Source organism: Nothoprocta perdicaria, unplaced genomic scaffold, assembly GCF_003342845.1.
Source record: "Nothoprocta perdicaria isolate Ctin4 unplaced genomic scaffold, notPer1 scaffold_132, whole genome shotgun sequence".
Classification (NCBI taxonomy): Eukaryota; Metazoa; Chordata; class Aves; order Tinamiformes; family Tinamidae; genus Nothoprocta; species Nothoprocta perdicaria.
Window position 1 is genome coordinate 1,230,280 of NW_020454450.1, and position 13,178 is coordinate 1,243,457.

Sequence of the window (13,178 nt, forward strand, 5' to 3'; positions counted from 1 at the left end):
GCGCGCGGGGGTCACGGGCGCCGCACACGTGCCCGGCCCGCGGGACGAGCCGGTGGTTCCCGCGGAGCGGCGGGACGAGGCGCTCGCTCCTGGCGGTCGCCGTGGGGAGGGAGGGCAGCTCTGCTGCGCCCTGGCCTGGCAGGGACGGAAGGGTGAGGGTCACCCCGCGCTGTGAGGCTTTGGGCAACCTCGGCAGCAGCGCCCGAAGCGGCGTCACAGCCCGGCCAGGAGGAGGCCTCTGCGTGGACCCGCTGCGGACGTAGCCCTAGGGGAATGGGCAAGGCCTGGAGGGCCCCTGGGGGGTCAAGGGTCCCCTCCACAGAGCCCAGCGGGGCTGCCATGGGGTGACCATGGGGCTCCAGCCCAAAAGCCATCGCAGCGGGGAGGTCCACWGAGGGGCAGGGGAGCTGGAGGAAAGCAGGGACACTGCACTTGGATGTAAAACTAGCTGTGTTTTCATACATACAAAGCACATGAGTTTCAACGTAGCTTTCTTTTTTTCTTTCCCAACATCGTTTGTCTGCAAACAGCATCCAAAGAAACCATGAAGTGCAAAGGTGGGCTCTGGTCATAAAAAATATGCTTTATATGCATATACATAACACAATAATGAGTTAAGACATAAGTAACAAATAATGCATTGAGGACATGGAGGGTCTGTCCTGGCCGGAATCAAGGGAATCACATAGGGTGCTACMCCCTCAAGGTGCCATGGGAGGAAGAACAGACCCTGCAGTACAAAAGAAAAAAAAAAAGCATTAATAAATCCCACAGGACATGGAGCCCTCAGCTGCCCCAGGCTTGGGTTGTGCACCCTTTCATGACACCTTACATGTGTCATGATAGAAAAGGCTGCCAAGAAGTGCTGTTAAAAAAAAAAGTCTTTTTTCTTAAAATTCCTAGTTTTTGAAACCATTACGCTGAAAGATCTGTCTCATAGCTGGTCCAGTCCTTTTCCTGCCCTAGATATTCCTCCAGGCCTCCTCTTGAAACAGGCACATTTCTAGCATCACTCTCCTGCTGGCCAGTTTACTGGTGCTTGTACTAAACAGCTTATCCTGGGCAATTTTTCCTGGGCAAAGATCTGGAGGTCCACAGCCCCTCTGACACTTCAGCCTGATCTGGCTTGTGGCCTCCAATCAAATTCCCCATCATTTTTCTTTTCCCTATGAGTTTTCCCTGCCAGATTTGGGGGAATTCGGCCCATGGTGAAAATAAAAATATTCCTTTGGTAGGACACAGTAAAACAGAATTTAGATAAGTGATTTTCTTGGCAAAAGACAGTCACTGGCTCTCTTACTTCCTCTCTTTGTCAGGACTTCGTGAAGATCACRTCATCCTGAGCAAGTGCACGGGTCAGCTCCATCGCAGGGGCTTCCTCCATCTGGTGGCCCTGAGCACAGGAAAGGAAGGCAAGGCAAAGACCAGTCAGTGGCAAACCCAAGGTGAGCAGAACAGAGACCAGCTGGACTTGCCCCACTTGGCTGAATGGGGAAGCTCAAAATCTCTAAATGCTTCGTAACATCCCTGTTTTTGGGAAGCAAGGTCACCTTTGGGTTGTTTTTTGCCCAGATCTCAAGGGAAGGAGAAGGGATGGAGACAGGGAGCAMGGAGCAGAGCGGAGGTGTTGAGTCAGTCTGGGGACTGATACTACGCTACCTAAGCGCTCTCTTGGGGCACCTTATTTCAGACGGAAAGATARAATCTTAACAGCTCAGGAGGTGTGCAGCATCACCTGGCAGGTGCCTGGCAAGTGCAGAAAAGGCCACGGCTGCCAGGTGTTTTTCAACACCTGTGGCTGCCCAACTGCAAAGAGAAGTTCACACTGAGGTCTGAAAATAGACTTTTCCTATATAGTTTTGGGGAGAATGGTGAGGAAAATATTCTAAAATCATTAATTCAAAGAAATGGACTTCTTTAAATTAATCCTTGTGGTCTGAAGTATTTCTAGACATTTTTCTTGCCCAGGATGCTGGAAGCCACATGGTTCCATCACACAAAGGGTGCATAGGACAACTGCCAGCAAACAACCCATCAGTCACCGTGTCCCCCACATGCTGCACATGTGTAAACAGGTGCCTTTTAGGTCTCACAGCCTTCACATCTTACCTTGAACCGAGCATTTCACACACAGATTGGCCACCCACCTGCCTGTCTTTCCATGAAAGACACGGACAGCAAGAGTCCGGCTCRGGAGAGGGTGCTATTGCACCTACCTCCACAGGGAGAGTTGTTGAGCAACCCAACGTGGGTCCTGATGAGTARTAAGATGCCCCAGAGTGGCTCTCACTGTGGCAAGTCCTTGGTTGCTGAGAAAGGCATATTTTAGGGACATCCTTAATAAAGGCATATTGRTGTTTAAAGAAGCCCTTGCTATCGCTGTACTCCCACTGAGGCCAGACAACATGGTCCATCTGCTGGGTGTGTGGGTCCAGGCCGTTATCCAGCAGGAGTTTGTTGTGTTGCATCGCAGTTAGCTCGTTGCATCCCTGAGGATGCGTCCCAGCCTGCAGAAGCTGTGGCCGGTGCTGTCTCAACCACTTGTCCTCTTGGAGCATCGCCCAGTCCYCTTCCCAGTAAATGCTGGATATGTTAAGGGGAGCAGAAGGCTGTTTGGGGAATTTCCCATTTCCTGGCTGCAGGTCAACTTCTGATGGCTTTGGATCTTGCACAGGGAGAGCTGCTGCTGCAGTATGGAGGTCCTCAACTGCAGAGAACTGGACGGTGCAGGACGTGGACAAGCCCTGGCAAGGAGCAGGCTGCAGGGGCGACAGCCCCGGCCCTGGGGAGCCAGGCAGAGCAGTTTGCTGTGACTCCATCTGCACTGCTGCTACTCCCAGCTCTTCTGGAGCAACAGTCACCCAAGCTTCTGATGGGCAGTGTCCAGGGGCAATGCTCTGCCCTAAAACGCTGTCTGGGTTTGCCAGGACAGGAGCATTGTGCCACTGGGACACTAGTGCATTTGAGTCCAGTGGAGACGGACATCCTGAGCCCTTCAGCTGGCTCTGGTTATTAGGATCAATGCTGTCTGCAGGAAGGGAAATGGTACCTTTCCCTTGAAACCACTGTCCTTGGTTTGCCAGCTGATCTGTCACACAGGGCTTGCTGAGGGAGCCTGGAGCACCAGTGATGGTTCCTCCCATGAGCCCAGCTGGGTCAAATGGGACCTGCTCTTTGGGTTGAGCARAGCTGCCCTCAGGCATAATGGGCACAAGAGAGACAGCAGCATCTTGGTCTTGTGCATCAGGTGCCTGACACAGCAGTGGTGTCTGAAACCCCAGTGGTGCAGGAGCTGCTGAATTAACTGCCCAGAGAGCTGCAGGACTGCCTTCCCCACCGCAGGACATCCCCGTTGCACTGCAGAGCGGGAAGTCCGTGCTCTCCTCAGTGTCCTTCCTGAATGGCATTTGCTCCATGCAGGCGTTCACCTCACTGTCCAGCCGCTCAACATTGCCCTGAGATGTCAGCTGCTCTACACACAAGTCGAACAGCGTCTCCTGCCACTGTTGCAGATCCATGTTGTCCACATTGARGTTCTGGAGGGTCTGGCAGATGTTCTCATCCATCTTGCTTTTCTCAAAGAGAGTTTCAATGATGACCAGGAGGGAGTTGCTGTCCTCCTCGGTGTCACTGTCTATCTTGTCTGGATCTGGCCCATCAGGCTCACAGATGAGAGCTGCCAYGGGGAGCTGCAGCACATGATCAGCGTGAGAGACATACCCAGGTGCATCCTGCTTCGTCACGGCCCCAAGAAGAGAACTGAGGTCTGCTGAGCACTGCTCCATGCAGGAGCTGTTATTTGTCTGGAAATCCTCTTCAGTCTGGAAGGAATCCAGGAGGTCAGGAAAATCACTGCCGTATAAGACTGCTTCCCCCGTGACAAAATTGAGAGGCAGCTGCAGGTTTCTCTTCTGCAGATATTCTTCCCCTTCTTCATTTCTTCAAGATAGAGGAAAGAGAAATGGAAGCAGCCTGATTATATTATTTGAGCAAGGCAAAAAAACAGCCTCCAAATAGCAGCATAGGAGCTCACAGATCTGCCTTCTCTGAAAGCATGGTGCTTGGCTGGGCTGTCACTAGTAGAGATCCTAGCAGTGGACGACTGGGGGTGCGGAAAGCTCCCAGGGAGGTCCCTGTGTTGCTTGGGGAAGGCTGCATGCACAAGGCTCCCACGATGCAGAAACAATTGTGTCTGTAACAACCTTCCTACAGCTGCTTTAATGACAGCATTTCCAGTCCTGAGCTCCAGCAGACCCGTGTCTCTCTCCCGCAAGAAGGCATACACAGAGGAAGATGCTGGACATACAGCCCAGCCACACTTTCCTCCAACTGCATTGCCTCCTGGTACCATGAGGAAAATCGACTCCCATGCACCCCTCTGGCCTGCAAGGAGTGAGGAGAAGGTGAGACGAGCCCCGAAGCCAGTGATACTCACGAGAGGACTCGTTGTCTGGAGATGATGCAGTCAGGTTGACCTCCTTTGTAAACCAGCCTGGCATCGGCCTGGACCCAGATCCAGCCACCCTTCTTGGTCAGCAGCCTGAAAACTGTCAGGCCGCTCTCCCCCGTCTTCATTACTGGAGCAGAGAGGAAACACAGTTGGCACGGACTTGATTAGTCTGTTACTCTGTGAGGGTGGACAACACGTGCAAGAGCTCCCGAGCTGSAAGCTCTCCTCACAGCCATGGCATGTGATGCTGTGTTTCATGGCCATGCTCCTCTCTCCGCACACAAAGACACTTSGCAGTAGTAGCATCCAGAACACAAAATCCTTCCACACGGTCACTTCTGATCCTGGACAGGATTGCCCATGCCAGAAGCAAAGGTAACAGCAGAGCTAGAGCTGCACTGGTACTGGGAGGCTGTGATGGTGCCAAGTCCCCCATGATCTGCCCTCATCATGCAGCCGTGATGCCCCCAGGCCGGTCAGGGGTCCCCCCGGTTCCCTCCACACTCACTTCTCATGTGCTTCTCGGCGCAGTACATCACGTCAGCCACATGCACAAGCTGGTAACCGGATCCCCAGATACACAGCTCTGTCTCTGTATAGCCCAGCACCATCTGCCCCCTGAAAACAGAGCACAAAGTGCATCCTCTTCCCAATGTCGGAGAGTTGGCACCTGTCAGAAGCTCTAAGTTTGGGTGGCAGGGAGGCTCCAGCCTGGGCTAGACTGCATCCCATTTTACAGGAAACCCAAGCTGGGTCTGCTGCGCTAAAACACAGAAGCTAGGAAGCCCTGGGACCCAATTAGTTTGTTTTCTGTGTTACTGAGGAGCCAAAAAAACTGGGCTGTGGAAGTGCTCAGCAGTGGATGAGGCAGATTTCCAAAGGAGTCAGACACCTGCTGGGTTTGCTGTGGGAGTTTGGTCAGAAGTKCCCAGCTCCTAAAGGTTTTCTGTTCAGCTTCTGTGGATTCTGCACCTGTGAAGGAGGGAGACACTATACCTGGAATCACAGGCAGTTGTAGTAAAGTCCAGCTTGTGCTTTGTCTCGAAGATGAACATTTTGGTGTGAAGCTGCAGGATCGAGAGTGACTGGAGAGGAGTTGCAATGGCAAAGAGAGCCAGCTGGGGAGGCACCGGGGACCTGCTGCATGCCCTCTTCTGCAGCTCGTGAAGCAATTTCAACCGTCCGTAGAAATTTAAGGCCTTAGGTTAGAAAACAAGAGTATGAGGCAAAGAGCATGAGGAAATGGGAATTAGGCTGCTAGACTCACACCAGCATGGGACATGAGTGGCCTCTAATGAACGTACTGGGCTGGACAGCTCAGAAACAGCTCACTCTGCCAGGATTGTCAGTTTGAGTCTATGGGGTCATCATCGGCCCTTGGAGATTCTGGCCCCAATTGCAGTTTTTCACCCACAGGGCAGCTTCCCAATTCAGTGGCCACCCAGTTGGAGGTGCCTAAATCCTGCAGGGACCTTACCTGAAGGCCTGACCCAGCCTCGTGCACAACAATGTGTGCCCGTAGGCTGTGGTACTGGCTGTAAAACCTATGGAAAGTGACACTGGGGCTTTGAAAGAGCCAGCCCTGGAGGGCTGCTTGGTGCATTTGCATCGTCAAGCAAGATCCCATCCCTCCCAGGGAAGCCTGGCTCCGAGCTGCATTCCCTGGGCTTGGCACTGGAGGAAGAGCTACCTCTTCTGCTGGCAAAGGACCGAGTTACCAGAAATCCTGAGGAGTTATCCAGCAAGCAGCGGAAACGGCAGGTGAACCTCCTCTCCGTGTGGCAGATGTCCTCAAGGGGGAGGTGCTGGGGGCTGTACGTGGCATCAGGTTCAGCTGGCAAACTCTGGTCAATAGGCAGGACTGTGCAACCAGAGAGAGGTGAGAGTTAAGAGTGAGAGAGAGCACTTTCAGCTCCACCACAGACACTGCTTTCCACCCTTTCCACTGCTTTTCCATCCTGTACTGTCCAGCTCTCTGGTGCTGTTGCTCCACACAAAGTGGGGACCATAATCATGAGAAACCATGATAAYGGTTTCCAGCTAAGGAAACCCCTTCTCACCCCAAGATGAGAACTTCAAATGCTTGAAAGCAGAAAACCTTTGTCTGCTGTCCCTGTTCACCCAGCACAGTGAAAGAAACCATCACTGCTCTTTGCTGCATTTGGTAATGAAAGGGATGTGCCAACTGTGGCAACATTCAGGGCTCYCCTGTGCTTGGCTAACATGGTTATGCAGCTAGCACAGGAGAGCCATGGGGTTCTGCAGAGCCTTTTAGTCACGAGCCCACAAGCATTCCCAAGGCAGGGGCTCCCACAGACAGGTTGCAAACACTGATGTGGCTTTCAGACTTCTGCCTCACGGCCTGTCCACAAAGTGGGACGTTGAACCTAAAGGTCAAAGGTTCATGGTCCTGAAGGTCACGAGCTTGGATGTGCCTCCCGGCCCCTGCACTCACCATCGGCAGAGCACTCGGCCCTGTGGGGTGTGGGGGGGTTCAAGGCCCAGTGGAGCTGGCAGTGGAAGGTGGCTCTGTCATCTATGTGGATCAGTTCATAAACACTCTGGTTGATGAGGTCTGACTGGAATGAAAAACCAGGGCAGAAGAGTTTAGATCAGCAGCTGGAGAATGGCAGGGGCCACAAGAAAGTCAGAAGAAATTTAGGAAATGCAAGATGTGCTATTGGGACCAATGCAGTCACTGACGGGGCAGTGGGGAGAGCCCCACTTCTCCCTGGCATCCCATGTAATCTGCAGTGCTCCAGGGCACAGACATGGCTCACTAGTGAGTACCTTTCCTTCCCCACCTCTCTTTATATTTAAATCACATTTTGTCATATTTAAACCATATGACAAAAAGCTCACACACAAAGCCAAGAGGATGCAGAGCCTGCCATTGCTCAGTTTGCATTTGCTGTCACTACTAAAATCATGAGCATGTTTGTTGGATTTAATCACCCCCAATGAATACAACTCCTTTGCCAACGTACATAAAAAATGACCAAAGGGAGCCGGGGGGAAGGGAAGAGCACTGAGGTGGGTTATCAGCACCTGCTGCCCCTGCCTGCATTGCCACTGTTTATTTACACCCATAAAAGTGGTACCCACCTGATGAAACCCCAGGAAGTCCTGCACTGTAGGGGAGACATAGAAGATGTTGCCATCTCCGGTCACAGTGAGGACAAATCCATTGAGAGCCTGAAAAGGCAAATTCAGCCCAGAGTTACTCTTTATAGCTTTAATCCAGCTGCAGGAAAAAAAAAAAAAAGATCTTTTCTAGAAAGTCCAAGGAACAGGAAAGGATCTTTTTCATTAGTGGGAACAAATGGGAAAGACTATGGAAAATGTAAGGCTCGCTAGAAATTTTGCCCAGCCATTTCAATCCTAACATCCTCGAGAACAAGCCTTGTGATGCTAACAGGCTCCTTAMAGGCTCCTTTTTTTTCTTTCTTTTTTTTTTTTTTTTTTTATCTTTACTTAGTATCTTGGAATATTTGAAAGATTGCTCATTTGAACATATGGATTGGCTCCGTACAGATCCAGCGCATAGTCTGGATCCGTAGAGGGACCACGGGAGTCTCTTCCCTTGTGCTCTGCAGCCCCTCCAGGGGCACTGCGTTAGTTTTGTGCAAACCATAGTGCCCCATTAAAATGCTCTCTAGGGCAAAATGGGCAGCTGAGTGCCAGGATTTCTGTCCCATTAGCACTGCACATTTTCCAGATGCCTTCAATCACCTGAGGCTGCTGATGCTCTCTGGTGGCTAAACACATTGACATCATATGGCCTTATTCAAAGCCCCGGAGAGTGCTTAGGCTCAGCTCTGTACTTAGACTCAGTAGCTCTCTTTGGTCCTTTGGCATAACCAGCTGTCTAATGAATTGTTTTGGATGATGCATAGCAGAAGAGTATTAACGTCCAAGGGTACAGACCATTTAAAGCTGCTCGACTTGGTTCTTTTAATAGAAACAACATTTCACTCAGAATTGCTTTAATCTTTTGGGACATTTACTGAAAGCAACAGCAGCAACTTGCCTGAGGTAACAAAAAAGAAAAAAAAAAAGGGGTCATAAATCTTTGGGTTGAAAGCTGGCAGAATGGCAGAGTTCAGGGCATTGTAATCAGCAGTGCTGAGTCTGGTTGGGGACTTGTAGCTAGTGGTGTCCCTCAAGAGTCACTACCAGGTCCAGTCCTGCTCAGCTTACTCCTCAGTGACCCGGATGAAGGGACAGTGCACCCTCAGCAGGGGTTTTTGCTCATTATAGAGGAGCAGGAAGAGTGGCTGATGCACCAGAGGGCTGTGCTGCCATTCAGAAAGACCTAGAGAGGCTGCAGGGCTGAGAAGAACCTCAGACACTTGAGCTGTGGCCCAATACCTGGAGCAGCAGATCCCCTTCAGGAAAGGACGCCCTGTTGGCTTGCAGACGTGTCCATCCATTCTCTCCTGCTGCCTTGGGCTGATCCAGCCCCTGGCTGCCAACATCCATCCCAGTAGCTGTGAGCAAGAGGGTGAGAAATCAGTGTGGAAATGGCCAACCCTAAAGCTCTCCCTTCTCCTCTCTTCAGCGTTACTCCTGGATGGCTACACTGTGCTGCCTCAGGGAGAACACGAAATGTGGGGGAGCTGGAAGAGACCCACTGCAAGCAAGTTCTCTATAAAGCCACCCCCTCTTGACCAGCATTGCCTGTAAGATATCAGCTCCCCTGCTTTGTGGGAAGGCTCTGTTCTGCCAGCATCTGGGGCAGAAACACAAAGGGGCCGGAGACCCATCCATCCAATGTGCCATCAAAGCATCAGTATTGTGGGTTTTTTTTTTGTTGTTGTTGTTTTTCTTTTGCTATTTTCTCTCTCAAATTTGATGAGTTAGGAGCAGTTCAGAGTGTCAGCAGCCTCAGCTTTCTTCATGCTGCCTTTTGAGCTACCTCTAGCTACCAGGACCCACAGCTTTGTGGCTCCTTGGGCTGACTCATTTTCCTTCCCAGTGCCCTAAAATGCTTTCAGGTCACTACCTCAGCTAAAATACATTTCAGGCCTAAAGATGCAACCCTGCTGCATTAACACACGAGGCTCTGGCATCATTTAAACCTATCATTTTATCCTCAGAGAACACAACCCTCCACCCTACGGCACATGTTGCTCAGGAGGATTGAGACTCAAGAGCTCCAGAGCTTTTCCAAGCACWGTGGAGAGGCAACATCTCCCCATCTCCGCAGAGCCAACCCTTGCAATGCCAGCCCTGACACTCACCCATGAAGTAGCTCTTCAGCTTCAGGTATCCCACGGCCAGTCGAAGGATGGAGAGCTTATCRAGCCTGGTGTGCACCTCTTCGGGGAAGGGCAACAGGCTGGTCAGCTTGTTCAGCTCCAGGTTGAATCGGTCTCGATGCCGTTTGGAGGGAGTGGACTTCACAACTTCAAAGGGTGGTGTTTTGGGGCTGCAGAAAGCCAAGGAGAATGTGATCAATTGGCCTGTCCAATGGGCCATTTCCAAACCCAGCACGGACCTTACTGAAGTTGCAATGACTGTAAGACATCAGTGGCCAAGGTAACACCATGTGRCAGCAAGGACCAGCACCAGAAAGTCTACAGACTGGCTCGGGGAGATGCAGCCACCCCAAAGAGCCACCTTAGGCACGGTGTTCTCCAGCTGGAGCAAGGGGTGGCCCTCAGACAGACAACGTGCAGCCTGGCTGAAACAGCTCAGCTGGACACRACAGCCTGGATCCACGCCATCTGTGTGCCCACTGCTGAGCCTTGGCCAGGAGAGGGACATGGAGGTCAAAGACCTACAAGGCCTTGTTTCTTCACCCAGAAATCAGAGAGTATCTGACTGCTCAGAGCCTGATTTGATTGCTTTATTCATTAACTAATGTTACAAAGAATGTGGAAGTCAATTGCAGCACAAAGCCAACAGAAGAGAGATACTATACACACAGCACTTAATAAACAACCTCATTTCTAATGTAGAGGTGTTTTTTTTTTTTTTCTGATTTCTAACTCCTTCAGATGGATGTTTCCAATCTAAAACAACATCTGATGCCAAAGTTGGGCCCTGGGATCAAGCCTCAATCTGCAAAAATAGTTCACGAGAGCAGTTCTTTCCTACTTTAAGTGGAGATGGGGATCTGTGTCCTTCAGCTGCTGTTGTTTCACACCATAGGACTAAGGTCCCAGTCATAAGAAAGCCAGTAAGAGGTAAGTTAATAACTTTCACAAATCTGGGATTTCACTTTGTCTTTTTTTTTTTTTTTTTTATGCTCACTTGAATTTCCTTCCTTGAAAAGAAACCTTTTAGACGTCTTGGGAGACCCCCCCCTCTGTATTTGGTTCAATTGTGCTCAATAACATGCAACCCGTACTGTTTTGATATAATTTGTCTAACCATAAATTCTCTCTCTGCAGGCATCCCTGCTTCCTAAGGCAGCTTCAGATAAGAGGATCTGCCAGTCTTAGAAACAATTTAAGCTCTCTTCTCCAAAACTACTCTCAAATCTCATCTGGCAGGCCTGCTTTCATGAGTGGCAAGAGAAGAAATGAATATTAAATGAAATACAATGAGGTGTCCATTGAATTTTCACTGCAGATTTGTACCAAGGGGACTTCTAATCAGGGATGGATGATTGCAGCATTTCTTCTGAAGAAGTCTGTCCTGCTGCTTTGCAACAGGACTGCTGGGAGAGACGTACCCTGCTTCTCACGGGGGCTAGGTGCAACTCGTTGCTGGACATGTCTGGACACGTCAGGCAAAACATATTGGCATCAGTGTCCTCATATGCTCCATTACTCAGCAGTTAGCAAACARTTTTCAAATCACACTTATCAGGAAGGTAAAGAAAAAATAAAGAAAAAATAAAGATGGCCTTGCCATCAGAAACAGAGATGAGATGAGGGAAAGAAAAAAAAAAAAGAGAGAAAAAAATTGCCTTCTCAGATGCCCTTTCAAGAAGAATCCTCTGCACAAGCACTATCCAAATACATCCACAAACACTCGGAAAAGTGAAGAAAAGGAAACCAGACATGGGCAAGAAGCACTGCCCTTTATAGTGGGAGTGAAAATTGCTCTTTTGCCTACGGACAAGGCATCTGAGCAGCCCAGCATGGTGGCCTGTGCTTTATGCATTGGCTAGAGGCGGCTGCCAAGACCACCAGGTTCTTCTCCCTATGGGAGACAGGCACGTGCTGTGTTTCCACCACACCACAGAAACTGTCCCATCTGCAGGAGCGTTATTCCATAGGCATGGACCAAATGCAGCACAACCAAGCTGCTGAGCTCATGGTGAAGCTCCTGGGAGAGGGCCAAGGTCCCTGTGTAAATCTGCCTGATTCATAGAGCCGCAAGGGAAGCTTTGCTCCAGAGGCAAAGGCTGTGATACTTGTGGCCGGGTTGTTTTTCACCAGCTGCACTTTGGACGGGCAGCCCAGCAGCAAATGTACCGCTTTGGCCAACGTGATATAGCCTAACCTGATAATAACTTAAAAAACGGCAATTTGAGGGTTGCTGGTGCCAAAACGCTGACACATAGTCTTTCTCCACAGTTTAAGATAGAAGCATCGAGCAAACTACCAAGGGACCAGACATCTCACTTAGCCCACTTACCACACCAGTCCTGTTACAGGACAGGCGAGCAGGAGAAAGCTTGGAGAAAGAGCAACCCCTGTTTTTTTTTCGCTTCTTCAAAAGTCCCCGGTAATTGCATAAAAAAGGCTGTGACTCACGTTCTTGCCATGTACGTAGGCGGTGCGACACTCCCTCCTTCTGTCCCAGCACTTCCCTCTCCCCCCARCTCCCACAAATATATACCTGTGTCTACTACATTCCTAGCACCCCAAGCCATGACACTGATAGGACTTTGGAGCAGTTTGGGAGGGGGGGAATGAGATCCGGGGTCCCACAGCCATGAACTGCAGCCSGGCATCATGGCAGTCAATACACACTAGCTATTGAGCAACATATTTATTAGTTCCTGCTCATTAGCRTTCTTTAATTAAGCAATGACGGCGATACTCTCCATTTACACAAGTGCCCCCAGCACTGCCCTCTAAGCAAGGCTGTCACTGAGGCTGGATACTCCYGTTCCTCAGGGTCGGAAATGAGCAAAGCCTCGGGGTTGCAGAGGGCAGGAGACACCGGCCCCAGGGAGCTGCCCACCCCAAAGCGCCCATGGGGACAGGGCAGGGGTCCCCAGACACGTGTCCCCCTCGCGCCCACCTCTTGGGCATTGGCTTCTTCCTCTTCCTCCGGGCATACATGTCAGCAGCGGCCACAGCACCGGYGTCCTGTCCAGAGTGTGGGGCGGCACTGACAGGCGGGACTGGACCGGGATGGGATGGGACGTTCCCAGGGGAGGGCTTTAAGGAGGATCACAGCGGGACGGGCTCCGTGGCGGCTGGTCCAGGGCAGGGTCCCCGCGCAGGGACCTCTGTACCCGGGCACTGAGCAGCAAGGCTTGGAAGCCCCCATGGGACCCTRTTCCCCAAGGAGATATGGTGTCTCAGAGACACCAAGCACCACCATGGGGTCAATGTGCTCACTGGGCCACCATCCCCAGAGCCAGCGTGCTCTGAGGGCCACCTTGCCACTGTGCTGGGAGCCACTATGCTCAGAGCACCGTCATTTGCAGCAAACACTGCATGCAGGGGCCACCACGCAGTGCAAGGACCACCATGGCCGCAGGTCACCATGGCCAGGGTGCCGAGGGCAGGCAGCAGAGGTGGGCATTACTTGCCCATCA

General features: G+C 51.2%; 3 protein-coding genes across 3 annotated transcripts in view; all 3 read right to left on the minus strand.

The window, feature by feature from the left end:
- The window catches only part of LOC112942740 (aryl hydrocarbon receptor-like), a 16,060-nt gene extending 15,219 nt beyond the window's left edge, over nucleotides 1-841 (minus strand). The window contains 2 exon segments of the mRNA XM_026033737.1: nucleotides 189-265; nucleotides 833-841. Of these exon segments, the coding sequence (XP_025889522.1) occupies nucleotides 189-265; nucleotides 833-841 (86 nt within the window).
- Nucleotides 668-3,920, minus strand: LOC112942753 (the record flags this gene model as incomplete). The annotated part of the gene is made up of 3 exons (XM_026033744.1): nucleotides 668-730; nucleotides 1,301-1,393; nucleotides 2,217-3,920. Coding segments are annotated over 2 exons (1,785 nt in total), but the record flags the coding sequence as incomplete, so codon positions are not given.
- Nucleotides 3,921-4,142: 222 nt separating this feature from the next.
- LOC112942755 (aryl hydrocarbon receptor-like) lies at nucleotides 4,143-12,719 on the minus strand. The gene is made up of 9 exons (XM_026033745.1): nucleotides 12,656-12,719; nucleotides 9,694-9,881; nucleotides 8,822-8,940; nucleotides 7,556-7,645; nucleotides 6,906-7,029; nucleotides 6,169-6,311; nucleotides 5,447-5,649; nucleotides 4,959-5,068; nucleotides 4,143-4,577 (listed from the first exon to the last, which is right to left on the minus strand). The coding sequence occupies exons 1-9, from the start codon at nucleotides 12,694-12,696 to the stop codon at nucleotides 4,432-4,434; spliced, it is 1,164 nt and encodes a 387-aa protein (XP_025889530.1). The 5' UTR covers nucleotides 12,697-12,719; the 3' UTR covers nucleotides 4,143-4,431.
- Between the last annotated feature and the right edge of the window lie 459 nt (nucleotides 12,720-13,178).